The sequence below is a fragment of the Podarcis bocagei genome, assembly GCF_964188305.1.
Source record: "Podarcis bocagei genome assembly, chromosome: 12".
Classification (NCBI taxonomy): Eukaryota; Metazoa; Chordata; class Lepidosauria; order Squamata; family Lacertidae; genus Podarcis; species Podarcis bocagei.
The window spans coordinates 3,599,344-3,621,410 of NC_138137.1; the positions used below are offsets into that span (position 1 = coordinate 3,599,344).

The window sequence follows — 22,067 nt, forward strand, 5'->3', positions numbered from 1 at the left end:
GCTGGGTGACCTTGGGCCAGTCACACTTCCCTGAAGTCTCTCAGCCCCACTCACCTCACAGAGTGTTTGTTGTGGGGGAGGAAGGGAAAGGAGAATGTGAGCCGCTTTATCAGGTAGTGATAAAGCGGGATATCAAACCCAAACTCTTCTTCTACTGCACACACCTCAACAAATTTACTTTGATGCAAGTCACCCAAAGTTCACGTTATTTATTATTATTATTTATTAAATTTGTATACCGCTGTTCAACCAAAGATCACAGGGCAGTTCAGAACATAAAAATGAGAACACAAAATACATAATAAAAAAAACAAAAACTAAGCAATAACCCCTCTCCTTATCCTAGTTTACGTCTTTAAGATTACAGCCTTAGGGCCATTTCACATTACATGTGCCAGACAATTCTGCCTTTTTTGTGAATGCTCCTGTAGAAGTGTCTGCAATGACACGTTCAGTGCACACACTTTCTAGATTTGTAGGTACACACTTAAATAGCCTAGGTATACATCTAAGAATCTAATCTGTTAAAAGTCTTTAATTTCATAGAACCAGAGAGTTAGAATGGATCCAAAGGGTCATCTAGTCCACCCCCCTGCAATGCAGGAATCTCAACTCAAGCATCCAGGACACAGTCAAACAGCTCTTACTGTCAGAATCTTATTTCTAGTAACTTGAGGCCATGGGTTCGAGTCCTACCCTCCAGAGCAGGAGAAAGCAAGCTTGCTCCATCGTTCACGTGACAGCCCTTAAGACATATGAAGATGGCTATCATATCTCCTCTCAGCCTTCTCTTTTCCAGGCTACACATACCCAGCTCCTTCAACCATTCCTCATAAGGCTTGGTTTCTAGACCCTTAATCATCTTGGCTGCCCTTCTCTGCACACCTTCCAGCTTGTCAACATCCTCCTCAAATTGTGGCGCCCAGAACTGGACACAGTATTTCAGGTGTGATCTGACCAAGGCAGAAAAGAGTAGTACCATTACTTCTCTTGATCTAGACACTACATTTCTGTCGATGCATCTGAAAATAGCACTAGTTTTTTTTTGGGGGGGGGGGTTGGCTGCGGCTGCTGTATCACACTGTTGACTCATGTGAAGCTTGTGGTCCACCTAGATCCTTTTCACATGAACTGCTAGTAAGCCAGGTGTCCCCATCTTATATTTGTGCATCTGGTACTTCCTGCCTAAGTGCAGAACATATTGAAATTCAATTTGATAGTTTGGGTCCAGTTCTCCAAGCTGTTAAGCTGGGGAGAGAAAAAGGTAACTCCCCCCACCCATGATGATCACTGACACCAAAAACACCCCTAGATCACCTAGGTCTGAAAGAAACCTTAGATTTCCAAATCTGGAAATTTGATGAGCATTCCCTCAGTTCGTTCATCCAAGTCATTTATGAAAACATTGAACAACAACGGGCCCAGGACAGAACCCTGCGCACCCCACTTGTCACTTTCTTTCAGGATGACAAGAACTCCTATCCTGCTTGGACTCCTTTCTCTTTGAGCATTTCTGACCATGTGATCAAACCCAGGAGCTCCTTCAGCTTTTTGAAATTGGCCTTCTTAAAGTCCAGAGTGTGTGTCCAAATACACTCAGTTTTCCCTTGCCTTTGTATCATGAAACCCAGGAGGACATGATCATTTCCTCCCAAGTTTCCAAGTGCTTCCACTTTGTTGATCAGTTCCTCCCTGTTGGTGAGGACCAGGTCCAAAATAGATGATCCCCTTGTTGCTTCTTCCACCTTCTGGTAAATGAAATCGTCAGTGAGACTTTTCTTCAAAATGTTTTTGTTTGATTACTGCACAACACTAGAACTCATTCAAGGCTCTGAGTATATTAAAACCAAAGTTTGTTTTAAATATTGCTTTCATAATATTGCCCATTATAGCTCAGTCAGAAGAGTATGAGACTCTTAATCTCAGGGTTGTGGATTTGAGTCCCATGTTGGGCAAAAAAATCCTGCATTGCAGGGCAAGGACTAGATGACCCTTGTAGCACCTTCCAACTCTACGATTCTATGATCACATTCAATAATAACTGTAAGACATTTTTCTAAGACAGAGAAAAGCCCACCTCTCAAGTCCCTTAAACATAATTGCATACTGATTCCCACTTTCCCTTAAACTGAAGACTGGGGTACGTTGTTGTGGCGTGTGCCTACACCTGGGGTCTCTGCCCGATACTTTGGTGTGTCACCTGAGGGGCCTGGTTGATACAGCAGGTGAAGGAGGAGAGTGAACAAAAGGAAGGTGGGTGGTGTATATGGGAGAAACGGCCACTGCCTGGCCTCCCAGTTCAGGAGCGGAAACAAAGCAATGGGGAAATCTGCAACCTGGCCACCTTAAGCAAGGTCTCATCTACTCTGCATTTACAACATACTAAGAGACTGAGAAGCAAGTGCAGGTGGAATCTTTGTAATCCAAACCCAGAGGGCATAACAATGGAAGACAAGGAAGGACATTTATCGCAAGCAGAAACTATGGAAGATTCCAGTATTCTTTTTTAAAATAATAATAATAAACTCACCATGATATGGAATGAATCTGTTGTTTTCTAGTGGTCTTAATTTCTACATCATTTCTTCATCATATTCTGGAAAACTGCAATCATTCCCTAGTATTTGGTAACTCTTACATCTCCTATGAAGTTCATTTTGAATAAATCAGTCACCACATCAAAAACAATGAGTAAAAGTCCCCTTGAAGCAACTTTACCATGTTAAAAATGAAAGACTCAGGCCCCAGAGGAATGTGGAGAAGGAATACTAAACATCCAAATATTACCCATGGGTCATCTGACACATCACACAAAGAAAGGCAAAACCATCAAGTGTATACTCAGCAGGCTACTGCAACCAATCCTGGAGCTCTGCTGAGTGTATTTGTGCCATGCACATCTGTCACACATTTTCAGATGCATACAATGAGTATCTTCAGTGTACGCCTAAATAATGTCATGAAAAGGGGCCCAAAGTCAATAGGAAAACTCTGATTCAAAGACTACCCATTTTATTTTATGAAGTCTCTTTAGAGAATAAATATTTCCGCAATCAGTTTTTTTGTTGCTAGACCTCTGCTTATCATTGTTGGCGCTGAACATTTTTACCTTCCACACAATTGCTATGATATTCACACCATCAACAGTACATCACAATTTTAGTTCTTGGCAGCAAGACACCTCTTTCCTCCCCAAAACAACTGTCAGCAAAAAAAAGGGGGAGCCAGATTTAAGATGCTAGGGTTGGACCACAGGCAGAGCTGCTATAAACCTGTTCCACCCAGTGTTTGTTCAAGTGAAGCAGGGCGATGGATCTTCTTCCGCCCTGGAACCATTTCCCACACTTTATCTTACCACAGTTCCTTGGAGTCGGCATGATCCAGTCGCTTCCTTGATTAACAAACATCACTCATCTCACATCTTTCACTTGCTTCTGCCATTACCTCCTGTCCTGTGCTCCAGGTTTCCCATATTTAAAATACAAGTGACTCCAAGGTTTTTAGGCTGGTATACATTGTTTTGTGCTTATTACCATACTGTGCTGCATCAATATGTTAATACATGTCTTAAAATCACAAAGACCATTTTTTTAAGTGTATGGGATTTAAATATAGGCTTCCAATAAAAAGCACTATAAAAACTTTCATTCTTGCTTTGAAGACATCAGAAAAGAATTCCCCCTGGGGCTGCACATCCATCAGTGTCCAAACAGTGCTAACTAGGAGGAGAGCAAAGGTCAACAGAGCACTAGCAAGTCTTCTGCTGCTCCCAAGCCTGCTCTCTTCTGCCCAAGTCACTGTTCACTGCAGAGAAGAGAGGTTAAGTGGAGGATTTCACCGCCTGCTCATACGGTGGTGGTGGGGTATTACAGTAAGAAGGGAGAGGAGGGTAAACTGGGTTCACTTGTGGGGACTTAGGTTGGACATGGTAAGTCATAGCCATGGGGTTCATCATAGCTCCTTCTGGGTCTGTGTAGTATGCCATCCCCGGCTGCTGGGCTCCTAAAAGTGGGAGACACAAAAGAGTAATGCTGGACATTGGTCTGTGTTGTCAATATTTGAAAGGAGTCACAGATGATTTTCAAGGCACCAACTTGTTCACTTCAAAGAAATCCCTTTCTTTATCTATAATACATATGTATTATATGTACACAAAATGGGTGCACCCCTGCTTGCTCCACTCTCTAACCCCCTTGATATTCCCCACAGAGCTTCCCCCTCCCTACCCCAGTGCAAATACTAAGCTTGCTATTCACCTCCCCAGTCCTATCCTTGGAGGGCATCCTTGAAACCCCCCACCCTGGATCACTCAAGCCAAAGATGGGGTGGGGAGCTTGTACATCTTTACTCCTGATGCAATTTATTTCTGTCATTTCCCAATTTTAACGTCATCCAGCAATAAGGATGTTTTGGGGCCACTTAATAATTTCTATTCATTCTAATCGTTACATAGGAACAGTTCAGTACTTGCTGTTCTCTTCCATATTTCCTGTCACAGGAAGCAGCAGGCACAGGGAAAGAGAAAAACCAGCAGGAGATAATTATAAAGTATAATGCGGTTTAAAGTGATCACTTGGCCAAACACATACTGTCGACTTCCTGGTTTTCAGCATTCAGCAATGGCTATAGAATAAGTTACTCACTGGTCTGCCTAGATAAATGCTTGCATGCTAAGCGTCTGGTTATATTATCCTCAGATCAATCACAACAGTAGTCTGTGGCCAATAATTATTGTCTCACATAGCAGTACTAGTAGCAGGATGCAATTTCTGACCTGCTGCAGAGGGGTTAGGTGGCCGGGTATACGACACGTTGTATGTTGTTTCATCAACCAGCGGTGGAGGATACATCCGCCTTCGGATAAAAAAACCCGCCCCACAACAGAACAAAACTCCCATCATCAGAAGGAACCTGAGCAAAGGGGAAGGAGAGAAGGAAAAATTTAACCAGAGTTTGCACAGTTTGTAAAAACCCTAAACATTTACTCAGTAGTTAATTGCAGATCCACCCCTCATCCTAAAGTCTCAGGGTAGATTATGGCAATGAAAACACAGCATTAAAAACAAACTAAATCAACTTACAATCATTTACAATCACAGAAAGAAGGTGGGTCCTAAAAAATATACCTCTCATGTGTCAAAGGTCAGGGTAAAGAGGGGCATCTTCAGCATTCACTGAAAATGGTATAGTGGAGTTGATAGATGCATCTCCGTGGGGGGGAGGGGTCTTCCACCACCTAGGGACCACCACAGAGAAGGCCCTCCGGCAACTTCTTAGGGTAGCAGAACTATTAAGAGGTCCCTCTCTGCCAAGCTTGACACCCAATAGGGTCTGTAGGGAAGCAAGCAGTCTATGTAGGGCTTTAAACACTGATGTGAGCACACTGAATTGGGCCCAGAAATATTTTGTGGCCAACAGAAGGCTTTTTTTCAAGGCTACCTGAAGAACGAGGGTGAATGAGGGATGCGGGTGGTGTTGTGGGTTAAACCACAGAGCCTAGGACTTGCCGATCAGAAGGTCGGCGGTTCGAATCCCCGCGACGGGGTGAGCTTCCGTTGTTTGGTCCCAGCTCCTGCCAACCTAGCAGTTCGAAAGCACCTCAAAGTGCAAGTAGATAAATAGGTACTGCTCCGGCGGGAAGGGAAACGCCGTTTCCGTGCGCTGCTCTGGTTCGCCAGAAGCAGCTTAGTCATGCTGGCCACATGACCGGAAGCTGTACGCCGGCTCCCTCGGCCAGTAAAGCGAGATGAGCGCCGCAAGCCCAGAGTCGGTCACGACTGGACCTAATGGTCAGGGGTCCCTTTACCTTTTACCTTTACCTGAAGAATAGGGAGTGATTTTTTTGGGGGGGGGTCACACCTGGGAAGAGAAAAAGGTAACTCCCCCCACCCATGATGATCACTTACATCAAAAACACCCCTAGATCACATAGGTCTGAAAGAAACCTTAGATCACCTACTTTAGGTAATGGTGGTGTGGAGCCACAGCTGGGGAGGAAAAGATTAATTATTTCCTGTCTAGCTGTGACTGGCAAAAACATCCCTGTGCACGATATGTTCAAATAATAAATCAGTCTATTCATTCTACAATACTTTTCCTCATCAAGTGTTATTATTATTACTAGCAGTAGTAGTAGTTAGTTAGTTAGTTTATACCTTGCTTTCCCCCCTGACAGGGACACAAGGCAGCTTATAGATAAAAGTAATTGCTGAGGATCTCCAGCAGAGAGACCCAACACACTTGCCCCTGAACCTCAGTTCCCAGGATTCTCAAGGGGAACCCAATTATTGTTACATTCAAATTAAAACTGATATAAATTCGTAGTGTAGATATAGCCCTAGAACAGGGGCCAGCAAACTTTTTCAGCAAGGGGCCAGTCCACTGTCCCTCAAACCTTGTTGGGGGGGGGCGAACAAATTTTTTTTAGGGGAAAAGAATGAATTCCTCTGCCCACAAATAACCCAGAGATGCATTTTAAATAAAAGGACACAATCTTCTCATGTAAAAACACGCTGATTCCCGGACCGTCTGCAGGCTGGATTTAGAAGGCGATTGGGCTGGATCTGGCCCCCGGGCCTTAGTTTGCCTACCCATGCCTTAGAGAATCCAATTAGAAGATGCAACCCTAAACTTATCAATAGCTATCATTGCCTTACCAAAAATACCATAGTCGCTGGATAGACAAAGTCCTTATGCAGCATCTTGAACCACAGCAATCTTCATAGGAGCGGCATCTGCATAAGAATAAAAAGAAGAGGACATTTGGAGATTGCAAAGCAAAGAAGCAGCCTGGCAGAATAAGGCATTGACAGGAAAGGAAAACCTCAGTGGGCTAAGATTCTGTCAAGCCTCATGGTTTTAGCTGTCAACACATTAGCTGAAGAACAGACGTGGAAGATGCAACAATTCCATTGCAGAGAGATCTAAGAATGTCATTTGTGACATTATACATCTGGAGGCTGTACCATAGCTGTACCGTGTTGCTATGGTTGCACAAGACACAGCTGGGCTGGGATGCTCCCTTGAGACTCGAGAGCAATGCTAATTTGCGCCTGTAAAGAAGCCAACATTGCTAATGCCCTACAATTGTAGTCACTAATACAGAGAAGTCCTCAGCTCTGGATGCAACTGATTTTTATTTCAATCATATTCATGGTGTTCCACTTGGGATTCTCCAGGAGATAAACAGAAACACACCCACAGCTTTGAATTAATTTCCTATATGTAGTTTCTAAAACAGGAGGTAACTCTGGGGTGGTTCTCACACACAATTGCAACATCAAGCAGATACTTGTATGCGAATACAGGTCAACCAAAAGAAAAATGAAAAGGTATAGACTCTGAAAGGTGAAAAACACCAGAAACAACAACTAAGGGAAATATTAACAAAATCAGATCAATGTTAATAATATGCAAAAATTCAGTTGTATATTGTAATGTATTTTAACAGACTGTACTATAAATGACTATATCAGCTAGTCACAAAATGCCTACATGAAAAACCTTATTTAATTTGATATACTGCCAATTTGGGGACGCGGGTGGCGCTGTGGGTAAAACCTCAGTGCCTAGGACTTGCCGATCGCATGGTCGGCGGTTCGAATCCCCGCGGCGGGGTGAGCTCCCGTCTTTTGGTCCCAGCTCCTGCCCACCTAGCAGTTCAAAAGCACCCTTAAGTGCAAGCAGATAAATAGGTACCAGTCTGGCGGGAAGGTAAACGGCGTTTCCGTGTGCTGCGCTGGTGCTGGCTCGCCAGAGCAGCTTCGGCACACTGGCCACGTGACCCGGAAGTGTCTGTGGACAGCGCTGGCTCCCGGCCTCTAGAGTGAGATGAGCGCACAACCCTAGAGTCTGTCAAGACTGGCCCGTACGGGCAGGGGTACCTTACTGCCAAACAGCAAATAAAACTGGAAATCCACAAAATTTAAAGATGGCTGAACTCAGTCATGGCTGACAGAACACTGGACCCATTTTCACAAAGCTCTTCACCAGGAGTCAAAGTAAAAAGAAACTTCAGTGCTGGCTGTTTAACATATCCTGCCTTTTAACAGGATTGAAGGCAGCTAGGAAATGTCCATGAATCAAATGCAGTAAAAGAAGAGATTAACATAAGCAAGACTTTCTCTGGCGGGAAATCAAAGAAACAGGAAAGAAAACAAGGTAAGTGAAAAGGGAAGCTGTGCAGCACTGAAGTGGTGTCATCCTGAGGACTCAGGAGAAAAACAAAATAATGCTGAGCTGGAAAAGAAATCCAAAAGTTATATCTGAAATAAAATATTTCTTTGAATTAGTACTTTATTTTTCACATTTCTATCCTACCTTTCTACTACAATGTTCAAGAGCAACTTTAGTAGTGAGTTCAAATGTATTCTAATTTGTGGGAAGAGAGTGCTAAGAATTAAGGTCTGACCTGTGGTTATGAAGTGTTTTGCAAGACCAATTTACATCACTTAAAGTCAGATGCAGAGGCCTGCTTCACACTGTAAGCATATATGGTACAAAAGAAGCACATTTAGAAAGACATGTATCATACAGGTACACAAATTTGAAAGCCAACATTGGCTGCAGCTCCTTGCCATGAGCAAATTCTTCATTGTGAACGCTGGTGTGCTGCCACACAATTTGTGGAATGGCATTAAGACTTTCTAGTCCTACAAATAACTGGAACAGATGGAGAACAATGAATGTTTCAGCAATGATTAAACCATATTATTGTGTGAACATTGCAGGGATATTATTCCAGAAAATAAACAAACAAATGCACACAAAGATCTGGTTCTGTATGCAAGTATAATCAGGCTATGGTCAATCCAGAAGTTTAGTATTTTCTTTCAACCACAGGAACCCCTTCTGTTCTTGATGTGAGTTCCGAAGCCTCAGGACACAGTGCCACACTAGACTGGACCCCAGCCTGTTCATAAGCTGCCAGTTCAAGCCCCAGAGTCCCTGACACTAGGCGAGTTTAAAAAGCATCTGTTCATGGAATACAGAGTTCTCAGAAAGCAACACAAAGAAACCTGCAGATACTATTCGAGTATGAACATAAATCAAATAATACAAAGCCAAGAACAGATGTATTAGGACTACAGAGGCTTGGGATGTCTCCCTCTCCCACATGGACTTGCAGGGGGAAAAAAACATGCTAAGAACACCTCGTTTCTCTTTGTATACAGTAACAGACTTTGAACAATGACCAAGCATACAATGTGTTTAATGAGTTGGAGAATATCAGATCTCAATATGTCACTGGTTAGACATAACAGAAGCACAAAAGCGAGAGGGAAATCTTCATTATGACAGCTCATTCACCCAGTGTTTATAGATTAGATGCTAACACAACAGAACAAGACCAGATCTCCTCTTGAAAGTGTTCCCAAGGTCCTGGAGGCCCAAAAGTGTTTGGCAGCCTGGCTGGTTTGTACACCAATAAAGAAAATACCAAAATGATAATTAAAAATCTGGGGAAGTAGGCAAAATAAAATTTGGAAAAGATTTCTTGATTTAAAGCAGAAAAGAAAGTCAAATATTTGGGACTTTGGCTGGTGCCTAGAAATTTGAACTTATTTCACGATAATTACAGTAAAATAATACTGAATTATGGAACTGGATGAAGCTTTTGCTGCCTGGAAGAATATTGGCAATCAAAATGAATATTTACCAAAGATGATATTTTTGTTTCAAGCGTTACCTGTGATAAATGGTACTGATTGCTTCCAGCAATGGAGAAAGGCTATAACTGACTTCATCTGGCAAGGGGAAAAGCCCCAGATTAAATGTAAAATTCTAATTGATGCAAAGAGTAAAGGAGGGTTTGCTCTTCCAGATTTGAAAATGTATTATGAGGCAGCGTGTTTGTGCTGGGTGGAGCTGAAAAATCCAACTATTTTGGATCTTGAAGGATTTGACCTAGTTTATGGATGGCATGCTTACTTACAATACATCGCCCAGGCCCATTTAGTGCAAAGGGCAGCCTGTGCAGATGTTGCTTTCTTGTTTTCTGTGGGAAGCTACAGGTATGTGGCTACATTTTGGGATGGGAGGAAACATATGTATGGTAGAATCCTAATAAATTAAAAAATTGGTTGCTCCAATTGGATAATCAGCAAGAATAAAAACTAATTAATCTCTTTAAGCCAGGGATGTAATTTGGGCACAGGAGGCCTAAATAATAATAAAAAATACTACTATTAATACTACTACTACTACCAACATGATGAAATCCCAGTTGTTTTCTACTCAGTCTTCACCAATACTTTATCAAGCCCTGACCAAGCCTTCACCTCTGTCTTGAAGATTCTTCAGTTAGCAGAAGCTTCTGCAAAGTTTTGCTAAAATGTACCATCTCAGATTACAGGTAAGGAATAGCATGTTTGAACACTCTCATATAAAAAATCTTCTGCATATGGAACACTTGCAAGTTAGGGATGCAATTGCTTTTTTATTATTCAGTTGTATGGAGCAATGGAGACAGTGTTTTCCTCCTGGCTGGGGAGAGGCAATTTGTGGTAATATCACAAATTTTATGGTCTGGCTGGGTTTTTTTTAGTACACCTTTGCTTCTTAGGGGCCACCCCACATTTTCTTCAAAAAATTGCTTTGCACAGGTAACTACCATACAGTTATCAAAAATATCAAAAGTAAGGGGTCCGTGGTTTGGCTTTTGATAAATAGGGGGTCCTCAGTAATTAGCTAATTGGGAATGACTGCTCTAGAATAAGTGCTGATATAAAGAGCTTAACAGGGGTCAGCAAACTTTTTCAGCAGGGGGCCAGTCCTCTGTCCCTCAGACCTTGCGGGGGGCCGGACTATATTTTGAGGGGGGGAAATTGAACGACTTCCTATGCCCCGCAAGAGATGCATTTTAAATAAAAGCACACATTCTATTCTTGTAAAAACACCAGGCAGGCCCCACAAATAACCCAGAGACGCATTTTAAATAAAAGGACACATTCTACTCATGTAAAAACATGCTGATTCTGTGGGCTGGATTTAGAAGGCGATTGGGCCAGATCCAGCCCCCAGGCCTTAGTTTGCCTACCCATGGCTTAAATCTATCTCCCAACATTGTGAACACACAGACACACACATCCACAGATGAACACAGAGAGACAAGGAGGATCACTTACATATAATATGTAGGATACACCCCTTCAAAGTACCAGCACTGCTTTTTGGCCTCTGAATACTGAAAAGAAAGGGAAAAGAGGACATTGTTCATCATTTAAAGCAGAACCTGCGAGTTATACACAGCATTTAACAACTGTATCTACAAGAAGTTTTAACAGAAAAGATGGCTTCAGTTCACAAATGAATATATTTAGGATAACTAGAAGCAAAGTGAGAGCTAAGGCAAATGCCACGATGGGGTTTGCAGGGGCTGGGTGCTTCATCCCTCCTAGACATGCTGACTCAACCTTGCAAATCCTCACCCCCCCCCCAAGGTTCTTCCAGTTGCAGAGGCTGGTTCTCCGGAAGGGGGAGTCCAAAATGACTTGGGGATCTCTGCAAGGAAGAATATGTCGGCTGGGAAAGGCCATTGACGCTCTGCTGCAAGTGCTTTCCTGCTCCTGTTGTTAGAAGCAGTCTTAGGAGGAGTTGTATCCTGGAAGGATATTGACAAGTGTAATCAATAAATAAGAGGAAAACATGGTTCTAACTGTTGCAGAGGAGAGGGAATTACAGCACAGGCATCTTGATTGCCTGTGTGACAATCTGCTCCTGTCAAAATAGCCTGTTCTATTAGACCTATTTGACTAACAGAGATTAAAAGCACTGCTCTATGTTATTACATAGCAGATGGTGAATACATTTTTGACCTAAAGCAATGGGGCTATGTTTGAGCATAATGCATTTCTCACTCTTCCAGAAAGAAAAGGTATTCATATTTACCAAGCTAAGCTAAAAAAAATTGCATTGTGAATAGGTAATATCTAAGGCAATCAGCACATATGCAAAAATGAATAAAAGTGGGAAGAAACACAGTTTGCTTCAGCTTCAGTTTAAGGGAAACATGTAAACATGTTTACATGTTTTTAAGGGAAACATGTAAACAAAGACAACTCACAATTCACTTTTAAGTGGCTAGAGGGCCTATAAGGGACCGTTGCACTCCCATTGTTGTTTCTCCTAGAATGGACCACCATGCTGTGCCTTCACACAAAACTGATGCAACAGCTGACTTGCACACACAAAAATTGTGTCAATGGCTGCTTCCCACCAATTAAGTCTATTTCTTCTGGGTCAGCACAGGGACTTTGAAATGATGAGATAGCGAAGCAATCAGGACCCTGGACAGCAGCACAGAGCACAAAGAAATATTGCCAGCCTTGGCTGATTGCTTGTTTTGAAAGGTCTGAGAGATGGGAGTTGTAGTCAAACAACATCTGGAAATATACAGGATTCCCACCCCCAACCTACAAGAAATCAGTATTCTCTCAGTCTCACTGTCCATCTCCAACAGGGGATAAGAATTCTGACATCTCACAGCATGTTGTTAGGATTACTAATCTAGCATATGTTAAGCACCAAAAGCACATATAAATGCTGTGTATTATTATTTACATATTAAAATAGTCAATCCTGGTGATGTTCAAATTGCTTAACTTTGCAACCACTAGTGGCTACCACTAGATCTGATACTCATTGACTATGTGACTTGTTAGGGATTAGGCCTAATTCACTTATGCGTAAATAAAGCTTCGTGATCAATTTATGAAGATTAATTTCACCTGTTCATGCTTGTGGTGAACTAACCATGTGAACCAGCTGTCCAGATATTTGGCCCCATGAATTCCCTCACTTGGTTCATTGCAACAATGCTGCTGAGGTGTGCTTATGGCAGTCAACTCATGCAATCTATCTACCATGTGAATATTAAATACAGACAGAAGAAGAGTAATAATATTAAATGAGATAAGCCCAAATTCTGATCACATCAAATAGCTCTAATAAAATGTGAACTTGGTATTGCAAAGAGTACTAGACATTCCGTTTTGGTGACTGCAACCTGGTTGAAGGAGTCAGCTTATATATCTGAGCTTCTAACACTAGTATAGACAATGGTGCAGCAAATTCCTCCACTTTATTTACTAAAATAAAGCTAAAAATATATATTTAAGAACTACCAATAATATACTTTAACTGAATAGTTCAGGTACACCAGATAGCTACAAAAGATCACAGAGAGCAGGGACTACATATTCATACCACTGTTGTGATACATTCCATACCCATAGCAGAACCATCAAAGCTTCCAAGTTTTGAATCTGGCACAAAAGAACCACTACTGAAAAATATGAGAATTTAGGGATGAGTTTATATGGAGTCAAGGGACGTGGGTGGCGCTGTAGGTAAAACCTCAGCACCTAGGACTTGCCGATCGTATGGTCGGCGGTTCGAATCCCCGCGGTGGGGTGAGCTCCCGTCGTTCGGTCCCAGCTCCTGCCCACCTAGCAGTTCGAAAGCACCCTTAAGTGCAAGTAGATAAATAGGTACCGCTTTATAGCGGGAAGGTAAACGACGTTTCCGTGTGCTGCGCTGGTGCCGGTTCGCCGGAGCAGCTTCGTCACGCTGGCCACATGACCCGGAAGTGTCTCCGGACAGCACTGGCCCCCGGCCTCTTAAGCGAGATGGGCATGCAACCCCAGAGTCGGACACAACTGGCCCGTACGGGCAGGGGTACCTTTTACCTTATATGGAGTCAGGAGTTATTCTCTCCCCTGCTCCTTTCCCAAGGCTACCACAGACATTCAAAAAGCTCAACTAGTTTTAATTAAACCAATTAAGGTTTGCAAACACAGTTAATAGATTATCAACTAAAACTGGCATGTAACTTTGAGGAACACCACACAGCTCACTGGGTTCTGGCATCTGGCAATTAAGTTACCAACACACACCGAGGCTCAACCTACAGCTCAGACCAATTTTCAGATATTCAGCAGATGTAGAACAAATTAATCTGATTACTATGGATCATTTCTGAAGTAGACTTGGGGGGTTCCTTTTCAAAAGAAAACAATATAGACGGGTTCCATTCCCAGTCCCCGCGTATAAGTGTGCCCAACCCCATTCCACCCTCTTCCAGATCCAAAAGGACCCACACATCAGTGACCAGAGATCAACTGGACATGCCTAATATGGTCACTGCCTGTACTTGTAAAGTACAGTATTTATTGCACCGTAACACTCACTTTTTTCCTCCTAGAAAGTAAGGGGAAATGTCTGTGTGTGTTATGGAGCGAATGCCTACGGGTGGCGGGGGGGGGGGTCTGCTGCAGTTGTGAGCAGAGGATCCATGGTTCCCCTTCCTTCCCTCCTCCGTGGCTCGCTTTGAAACAGCAAAGCGGGAGAAGAGCCGCTGAGTGGGGAGGAGAGAGGGACAGAGAGCCTGCTTGCTTTAAAGGAGCAAAGCGGGAGAGGAGGGGAGCTGCTTACACGAGTGTAAGCTAAATAGCATTATTAGCAGCATCCTTCTCCACACACCCCATGCGTGCTCCTTGTCCCTTGAGTGCTTTTCCTTCCCTCCCCACTTAAAACATGGTTACAAAGCACGGATCCACATGGATCCTCAGGATTTTTGCACTGGGTCACCCCAAATTCACCATCAGATCACATAGCATGTCCATGGCTACATCTTGCACCAAAAAAATCACGCACCCACTGTTGCCTGGGGTCGCAGTGGTGCAAAAACGTGGTTACAAAGCATGGATCCACATGGATCCTCAGGATTTTTGCATTGGGCTACTCCAAACTCACTGTCAGATCACATGTCTGTGGCCACAGCATGAACCACAAAAATCATACATCCACTGTTTCGTTTAGAATATTTTTTTTCTTGCTTTCCTCCTCTAAAAACTATGTGCTTGTTATGGTCTGGTGCATGTTATAGAGCGAAAAATACGGTAACTAAATTTACAATGTCAGAATTCAGTTCATGTAAACATGCACACAATTTAGCTTATATGCTTGCCTAAATATCACAGATATTTTTTCCCTACAATACCACAAGAACAAGCATGGACTGTCCTTCAGCATTTCATCTAAGTCCTCAAGGATTACCCTTTATAGTACACAAAGGAGAAACCAAAAGAAAAAAGAAAACTGCCCTCAAATACACTGATATGTCTCTTGATATTCTCTCTGATTCTCTGACCTTTTGCAGTAGAACAACGGAGCTGAAAGCATCAGCTGAAAAGCCACAAGACACTGAGTGCTAGCTGTGGGGTCACAATCCCCAAAAGGTTAAGTGGGGTGGCAGTGGGAAGATTTCTTTGATGTTTCTTAAGGAATCAGAAAAGCCTGAGTAGAGGACTTCAAAGACTTTGTCCCATTCATGTTCTATTTCCTCTCCCCCCCCTTCCACGGGAGATTGTGTGTTCTATAGCATCTTTCCCCCCTCTTGCTCTTAGCATTGTATATTATCCCCAGCATTAGCCATACTTGCTCAATACTTCTTTCAGGGCCAAAGAGAAAATGTTTATCTCAGGAGGTTTTTCTAGAGTGTTTATTCCGGAACGCCAGTTATGAAATCACAAGCCCCTTTGCAGCTTCAAAGTGCTGACAGGCAATGCTTTTGCCCTTGCAAGAAAAAGATAAAAATCACAGAAAGCTTGAAAAATAACGGGTAGAAGGGCAAAGGACATAGGAGATTGTTACAAGTCTGTGGGGAGCCTGCACCTTGCTTCTAATTCCTGGACACCCTTTCTAACTCCTGGGTGCCAGACAAGCACAATGTGGGCCGACTATTTGAATCCAAGGCTGCAGCAATGTGACCCCCCCCCCATTGTATGCTCAGGTTGTATATATGTGTGAATAAAACATATATCATAAAGACACCACAGTCTCTGCTGTGCCTTATTTCCAAAAGCAAACTCAGACCCTGGGCAAGTACCTGGAACCCTTGGAATCCCACACAGCTTGGAGACTGGGGTGCTGCGCAACTATATATTGAAGTTGAAACAAAATAAAATAAATTAAATTAAATTTAAAAATTCCTTGCAGTAGCACCTTAGAGACTAACTAAGTTAGTTATTGGTATGAGCTTGTGTGCTCATAACAATAACTAACTTAGTTGGTCTCTAAGGTGTTACTGGAAAGAATTTTATTATTATTTTATTTTATTTATTTTATTTTGTTTTGACTACAGCAGACCAACATGGCTACCTACCTGCAACTATATATTTAAGGCAAGGCCATGTGCATTATGCTGTACTACTACTACTACTACTACTATGAATAATAATAATAAATACAATTTCTCCACTAAGACAATCCAAACTGATGGCAATCATGCAATTATGCGCTTCTTGCATATAATGTATTTTGTTTTTGCTTAGTCATAGAAAAAGCACAAACATATATACAGGGCAATAAAACTGCATCCTTCAGCACTGATCACTTGTGATTTCTAAGCCCTCCAGTTCACTCCTGTCTGAATAATCTCCCAAGACACTCAACATGGTCTTCCTATCTAAGCTACAATGCTTAGAAAAAGTGAGTATTTGCTCAAAGAACATGTTTTTTGGGAAACATTTCTAATTGAATTAGCTATTTTTTACTTAAACTGGAAGCTGGAAGAAGAGGATTCCAAACCAAATTTCCTGCACTATAGCCCATGCTCTCCAGCTCTGCCTTAGTGATCCAGATTATCATGCAAGGAAGCTGTACAGAAGAATTGTTCTAGGGCTAGCTAGCATGGGCTCTCACCCAGGGGGACAAAATCTAAACCACATAATTTTTTATGGTAGGATTCCTTGCATCAGTTCAAAAGAAGGGATTTAAAGTTTAAAATATCTTGGGCACCCTAGTTGGGGCCTTTCCAGGGCACAAACCCAGTTGCTTGTGGTTCTGCCAACTACTTAGAGCTTCAGAGATTAAAACCAGAGTTTTGAATGATGCTGCCTTGAATGCTTCAGAGAGCCAACACAGATGCTGGAGCACTGATGCTCTGTGTTCCCCTGATCAAGAGGCAGGAAGTTTCGTTCTGCAAGAGTGCATATTGCAACAGTCAAGTCCTGAAGGCAAAACACAAACAATACATCTTCCTAGTTCTCAGCCTATCCCTTTCAATGTTCTTGCCATTAGGCTAAATGCTCTCCGTTCCTCCACTTGCAGTTGTTTCATGTGCTTATTATTCCACCCACAAAGCTAAGACCAAGGAACATTTGTTCTAACACAGCAGCATCCGCAGCATGGAGCACTGTGCTGCCCATGAGACCTTTAAACTAGTTCCAAGGCTCTCAATAGGTTACTGTAAATGCAGGGCAATGAGCAAAGAAAGGAAACAGAGAGACAGGGATTAGACCACATTCAGCATCTTGTGAACAAAGCATGCTTCTTATCAGCACAGCTGATGAGTCTGTCATGCATTTTCCATTAAAGACTTGAATACAGTCTGCATCCCATGTTCATATGACAGTGAAAGAGGTTTGTGTGTGACCAGCCTTTATCATTCCACATTGCCAAATCCACTCATCCCCCTTTTTAAAGCAATGTAGTAATCCACATTTCTAAACTAGTTAATGCAGCCAGATTCTGGAATTAGGTCTCAATCTTCACTCCTTAAAACACACTACAGAAAGTTCAGAATGTAATGGGAGCCACAATTCAAACAGAGTTTGGAGCTAAAACCTGCTTTCAGTACAATAGCTTGGAATCCATACACACTTTGAACAGAGGACAATACTTCCAGGTCAGAGGGCATGACTTCCAGGCTTCCTGGAATTAGTCTAGAAATTGTAGAGCTACTCGTGGGTTCTACTCTTAAGGTAGTCTGTTCCCAAGACATTTAGGAATTTTAAGGTTAAGACCAAAATTTGGACTAAGAAACAAATGAGGAGACAGTGTAGTTTTAAAATTGGTGAGGTGCATTCTATACGTCCTGGCCCAGTTAGTAATCTAGCTGCTATATTTTGTACTGACTTTAGTTTACAAACTACTTTCAAGGGCACTGTAGCCCAGTGGCATCTTATCTGTTAATTTAAATGATGGATATACTGCCTTTCAGCAGAGCTCCCAGTTTGCAAAGATGTGGTAGAGCACACACTTTGCATGCAAAAAGTTCCTGGCCTCAATCCCTGGAGTTCACAGGTAGTACTAGGAAGTGCTAGAGAGCTACTGTCAATCAGCGAATAACAATACTGAACTAGCTGGACTTTATTCTGGGACCCAGCATTAAGCACTGTTCTATGTTTACATACAATACAAACTAAAATTACTAACTAAGAAATGCATACACACTCTGAACATTACTCCAAACCATATTTCCACATCTAGAGATCTCATGCTTGTTGGGAACCAATCTTGTTGCCTAGGACTAGACTAAAACCAAAGAGAACATCTATATTTCAGACATAAACATGTTTTAATATTCATTCCATCATTGCACTATATTAACTATATTTTGGGATAGAGGATGGGGTAGATCTCTAACCAAACATTTTATCACTGTCTTAACCCAAATAGACCATTTTCTATAGGATTTGAGCAAAAACGCCCACCCAAATATTCTCCACCCTACTTGCAGATGGTGAAATTAGGAAGGAAATTTGGCAACAATATCTCATGAAGTGGCCAAACCGTGCAAAAAAATGTTCAATAAGCAAGTGTTCAATAAGCAAGTTCAAGTTCAAGCAAGTTCAATAACCAAGTGTTCAATAAGCAATGAAGATTGTTGCCCACCTTGGGAATCCTTATGTCAAGTTTCATGACAATATCTTAAAAGGCAAGATTCAAAATGGTGACTGATATCCAAACATCAACAAAGAATGCTCCCCCCCCCCCGAAACTTTATGCCAAGTTTGGTGCCAATACCTTGAGAGGCATCCAAACGTATAGAGAACAAAAAAGGACAGAAAGAAAAATCACGTTCCAAAATATATAGAAGCATGAATTGTGGGGGGACTCAGGAGCAATTGTAACAGTTTTTCTTAAAGGCTCTGTAATGCATAAAAACATTACAAAATGAAAAAATAGTGAGATTTCCATTCAACTAAATTCAGGAGTGGGGGTTGGGTGGGGAAATATGGACGGTCTGACCCTCATTTCAATGGGAAAGGCTTCCCAACACGAGCAACAGAATGACCCCTATGCACTTGGGTGTGTCTCAGAACAGAATCTGTGCCCACCTCATGTTGTAAAATACAGCTTCTATTATATCAATTTCATTGCTGCTATGGGAAAAATGCATACTTGACAACATAATTACAGCTATCACTCTAATTACTATGTACTGCATTTACAAAGATTCACAGGCAAGAGGATAAGACTCACCATCTATTTTATTTTATTTGCTTGGCATCAAGAACCAGTTTTAATCAATTTTAGTGCTAGGGAAAGCCTGTGGACTCAATGCAGATGTAAAACCAGGTATAGGCAAGAAATCCGGAGCACCCTACATGTTCATGCTCTATTAATTCCCATTGTGTGAATTTTGGTTCTGACAATGGTCTTGGTTAGCTCCAAACCAGAGTTTGTCACCTTGGCTAGAAGCAGGTTTAGCTAGCATAATTTTCTCCAGGTGCAACACTGCTTAGTTATCGCTTCATTAACACAGAAACATCTTTATGATTGGTTTAAGGTAAAGGTAAAGGTACCCCTGCCCAAACGGGCCAGTCTTGACAGACTCTGGGGTTTGTGCGCCCATCTCACTCTATAGGCCGTGGGCCAGCGCTGTCCGGAGACACTTCCGGGTCACGTGGCCAGCGTGACAAAGCTGCATCTGGTGAGCCAGCGCAGCACACGGAACGCCGTTTACCTTCCCGCTGGTAAGCGGTACCTATTTATCTACTTGCACCCAGGGGTGCTTTCGAACTGCTAGGTTGGCAGGCGCTGGGACCGAGCAGCGGGAGCGCACCCCGCCGCGGGGATTCGAACCGCCGACCTTTCGATCGGCAAGCCCTAGGCGCTGAGGCTTTTACCCACAGCGCCACCCGCGTCGCTATGATTGGTTTATCTTATCTTAATAAGCTTTATGTGCTTAAATAGAACCATTTTCTATAGCTAGAACATATCAAAGGTCAGGAGGAGTGAAATGGTCCAGCGTAGATTAGATATTTATTACGGCCGTAGGCCCATACAGATAAAAACAAGACATAAATAACAGCTTGTGCACGTGGGAAAAAACAGCCGCTAAAACATCACTATAACAATAAAATACTATAAGATAGAATGACATACTGCGCCTTAATTAGCTTGTAGTGCTCCTTGGCAGCGCTTTTGGGTAAGGACAGCGACCAGAAACCTAGCCACTTTCAGGGTCGTATGGATATCCTTATCCTGCAGGATTTGGGCAAGGTGGAATTTTGGTGGGGTACCCTCTAGCTTCTGTATGATTGATCCCAACAAATTTGCCCGTGGCACATTGAACAAGGGGCAAGTGAACATAATGTGCTGAAGCGACTCCGGCGTCTCCCTATCACATTCGCACATGGCGGAGGCTTGTCCCTTTGAGAATCTATGTCTCAGGACATTGGAGGATCCAGCGTAAATACCTGATGAATCTGAACATGTTCATGTTTTTATTTATTATTATTTTTAATACTGCTTATTTATTACTTTAATAAAACATAAGTATCTACATGGTTTACATTTTGGTACAGAGGGCATTATTTTTATTAGGACCATGGCAGATGCGGAGGGGAGATTTAAGTTTACTGTCCCAGTCACAATTGTACTGAAAATTGCCCTTTGCTGCAATTTCTATTTTTAAAAAATGTTCCCATCGGTGCTAACTATGACACGGGGAGGGGCTAGTTTAGCAGAATTGTGACTAAGAGGTAAGGATTAAATCTCACCTCCTTGATGTCAATGAATTAGTTGAAATGATCAATGAAAAATTCCCTCCCTAGGAAGACCATTCCACAAACTGGGAGTCACTACGGAAAAGGCCTGTTCTCGTGTTTCCACCTGCCAGACCTCTCCTTGCGCTGGCATACGAAGAAGGACCTTAGACGTTGATTGCAGGATCTGAGTTGGTTCATATGGCGACAGAAGGTCCTTGAGGTATTGCAGTCCCGAGTCATTTAACACATTTGTTATTATGCATTTATATAAACTTGCCTTTCTCCCAAACTGGTGATGATATAGTTGATCCGGCCTTAGATCTAGATTTTGATACTGCTTAATGGTTTCAGTATTTATTGCATTTTACCTTTTAGATAGAATGCATCATTGAATGATTCCTGTGTGCCTGCATTTTGTAACCTTCATGCCTTCCTCCTATACTGTGTATTTCTGTGTAAACATTGCATACCAGCCTTCTTGCCTTATCTGACCCTGGAGGGGCAAATGATGCTTTGCTAAAAGTCATTTGTTGGATTAGCATCTGGGTGACAACCAGCATTTCTCCTTGAAGCTATCTGAGGCCGAGAAAGAGGAGATGGGAGACCCTCTTCCATTCTCAATGAAGGTCTGGTTGCCAAGGCAACTACCAAATGGCTTGGGGCACCCCAATGTAAATGTGGGAAGTTGATATCAGTATGGAGCCATGCATGTATACATCCCATGATTTGTAACCTTTATTGATGTATGTAGAAGGATGTTTAAGATATTTTATGGCTCTTTATGTACAGTGTTATATATAAAGGTTAAAAAAAAAAGTAAAGGTCCCCTGGACGGTTAGCTCCAGTCGAATTCTGAAAGCATACCAGTGTGAGCAGATCAATAGGAACTACAGCAGTGGGAAGGTAAACAGCATTTACATGCGCTCTGGCTTCTGTCATGGTGTCCTGTTGCACCAGAAGCAGTTTAGTCATGCTGGCCATAAGAACCGGAAAGATGTACAGACAAATGCTGGCTCCCTCAACCTGAAAGCGGAGATGAACGCCACACCCCATAGTTGATTTCGACTGGAGTTAACCGTCCAGGGGTCCTTTGCTTTTACGTTTTACCTATCTCTTCTGGACAGTCCTTCCTAATTGGAGGTTTGTTCAGGCAACCACATTAAGCTGGGCTGTCCTACTACACAGTAGTGTTAATTAACTTGGTCCTTGGACCACTAAGCTTGCTATTTTTCTCCTGGTTCCATGTTTTAATTTAACAATGTTCCCTCACGTCGGCAAGAACAGGTG

General features: G+C 42.4%; 1 protein-coding gene and 1 long non-coding RNA gene across 2 annotated transcripts in view; both read right to left on the reverse strand.

The window, feature by feature from the left end:
- The window catches only part of LOC308570432, a 175,216-nt gene that overhangs the window by 101,492 nt on the left and 51,657 nt on the right, over positions 1-22,067 (reverse strand). The window lies entirely within an intron of this gene.
- VOPP1 (VOPP1 WW domain binding protein) overlaps positions 195-22,067 on the reverse strand; it is a 41,492-nt gene continuing 19,619 nt past the window's right edge. The window contains exons 2-5 of the mRNA XM_081165261.1: positions 11,127-11,185; positions 6,657-6,734; positions 4,775-4,911; positions 195-4,002 (exon numbers count right to left, since the gene is read on the reverse strand). Coding sequence (XP_081021387.1) covers positions 3,821-4,002; positions 4,775-4,911; positions 6,657-6,734; positions 11,127-11,185 — 456 coding nt within the window. The 3' untranslated portion in view covers positions 195-3,820. The remainder of the gene's footprint in view (positions 4,003-4,774; positions 4,912-6,656; positions 6,735-11,126; positions 11,186-22,067) is intronic.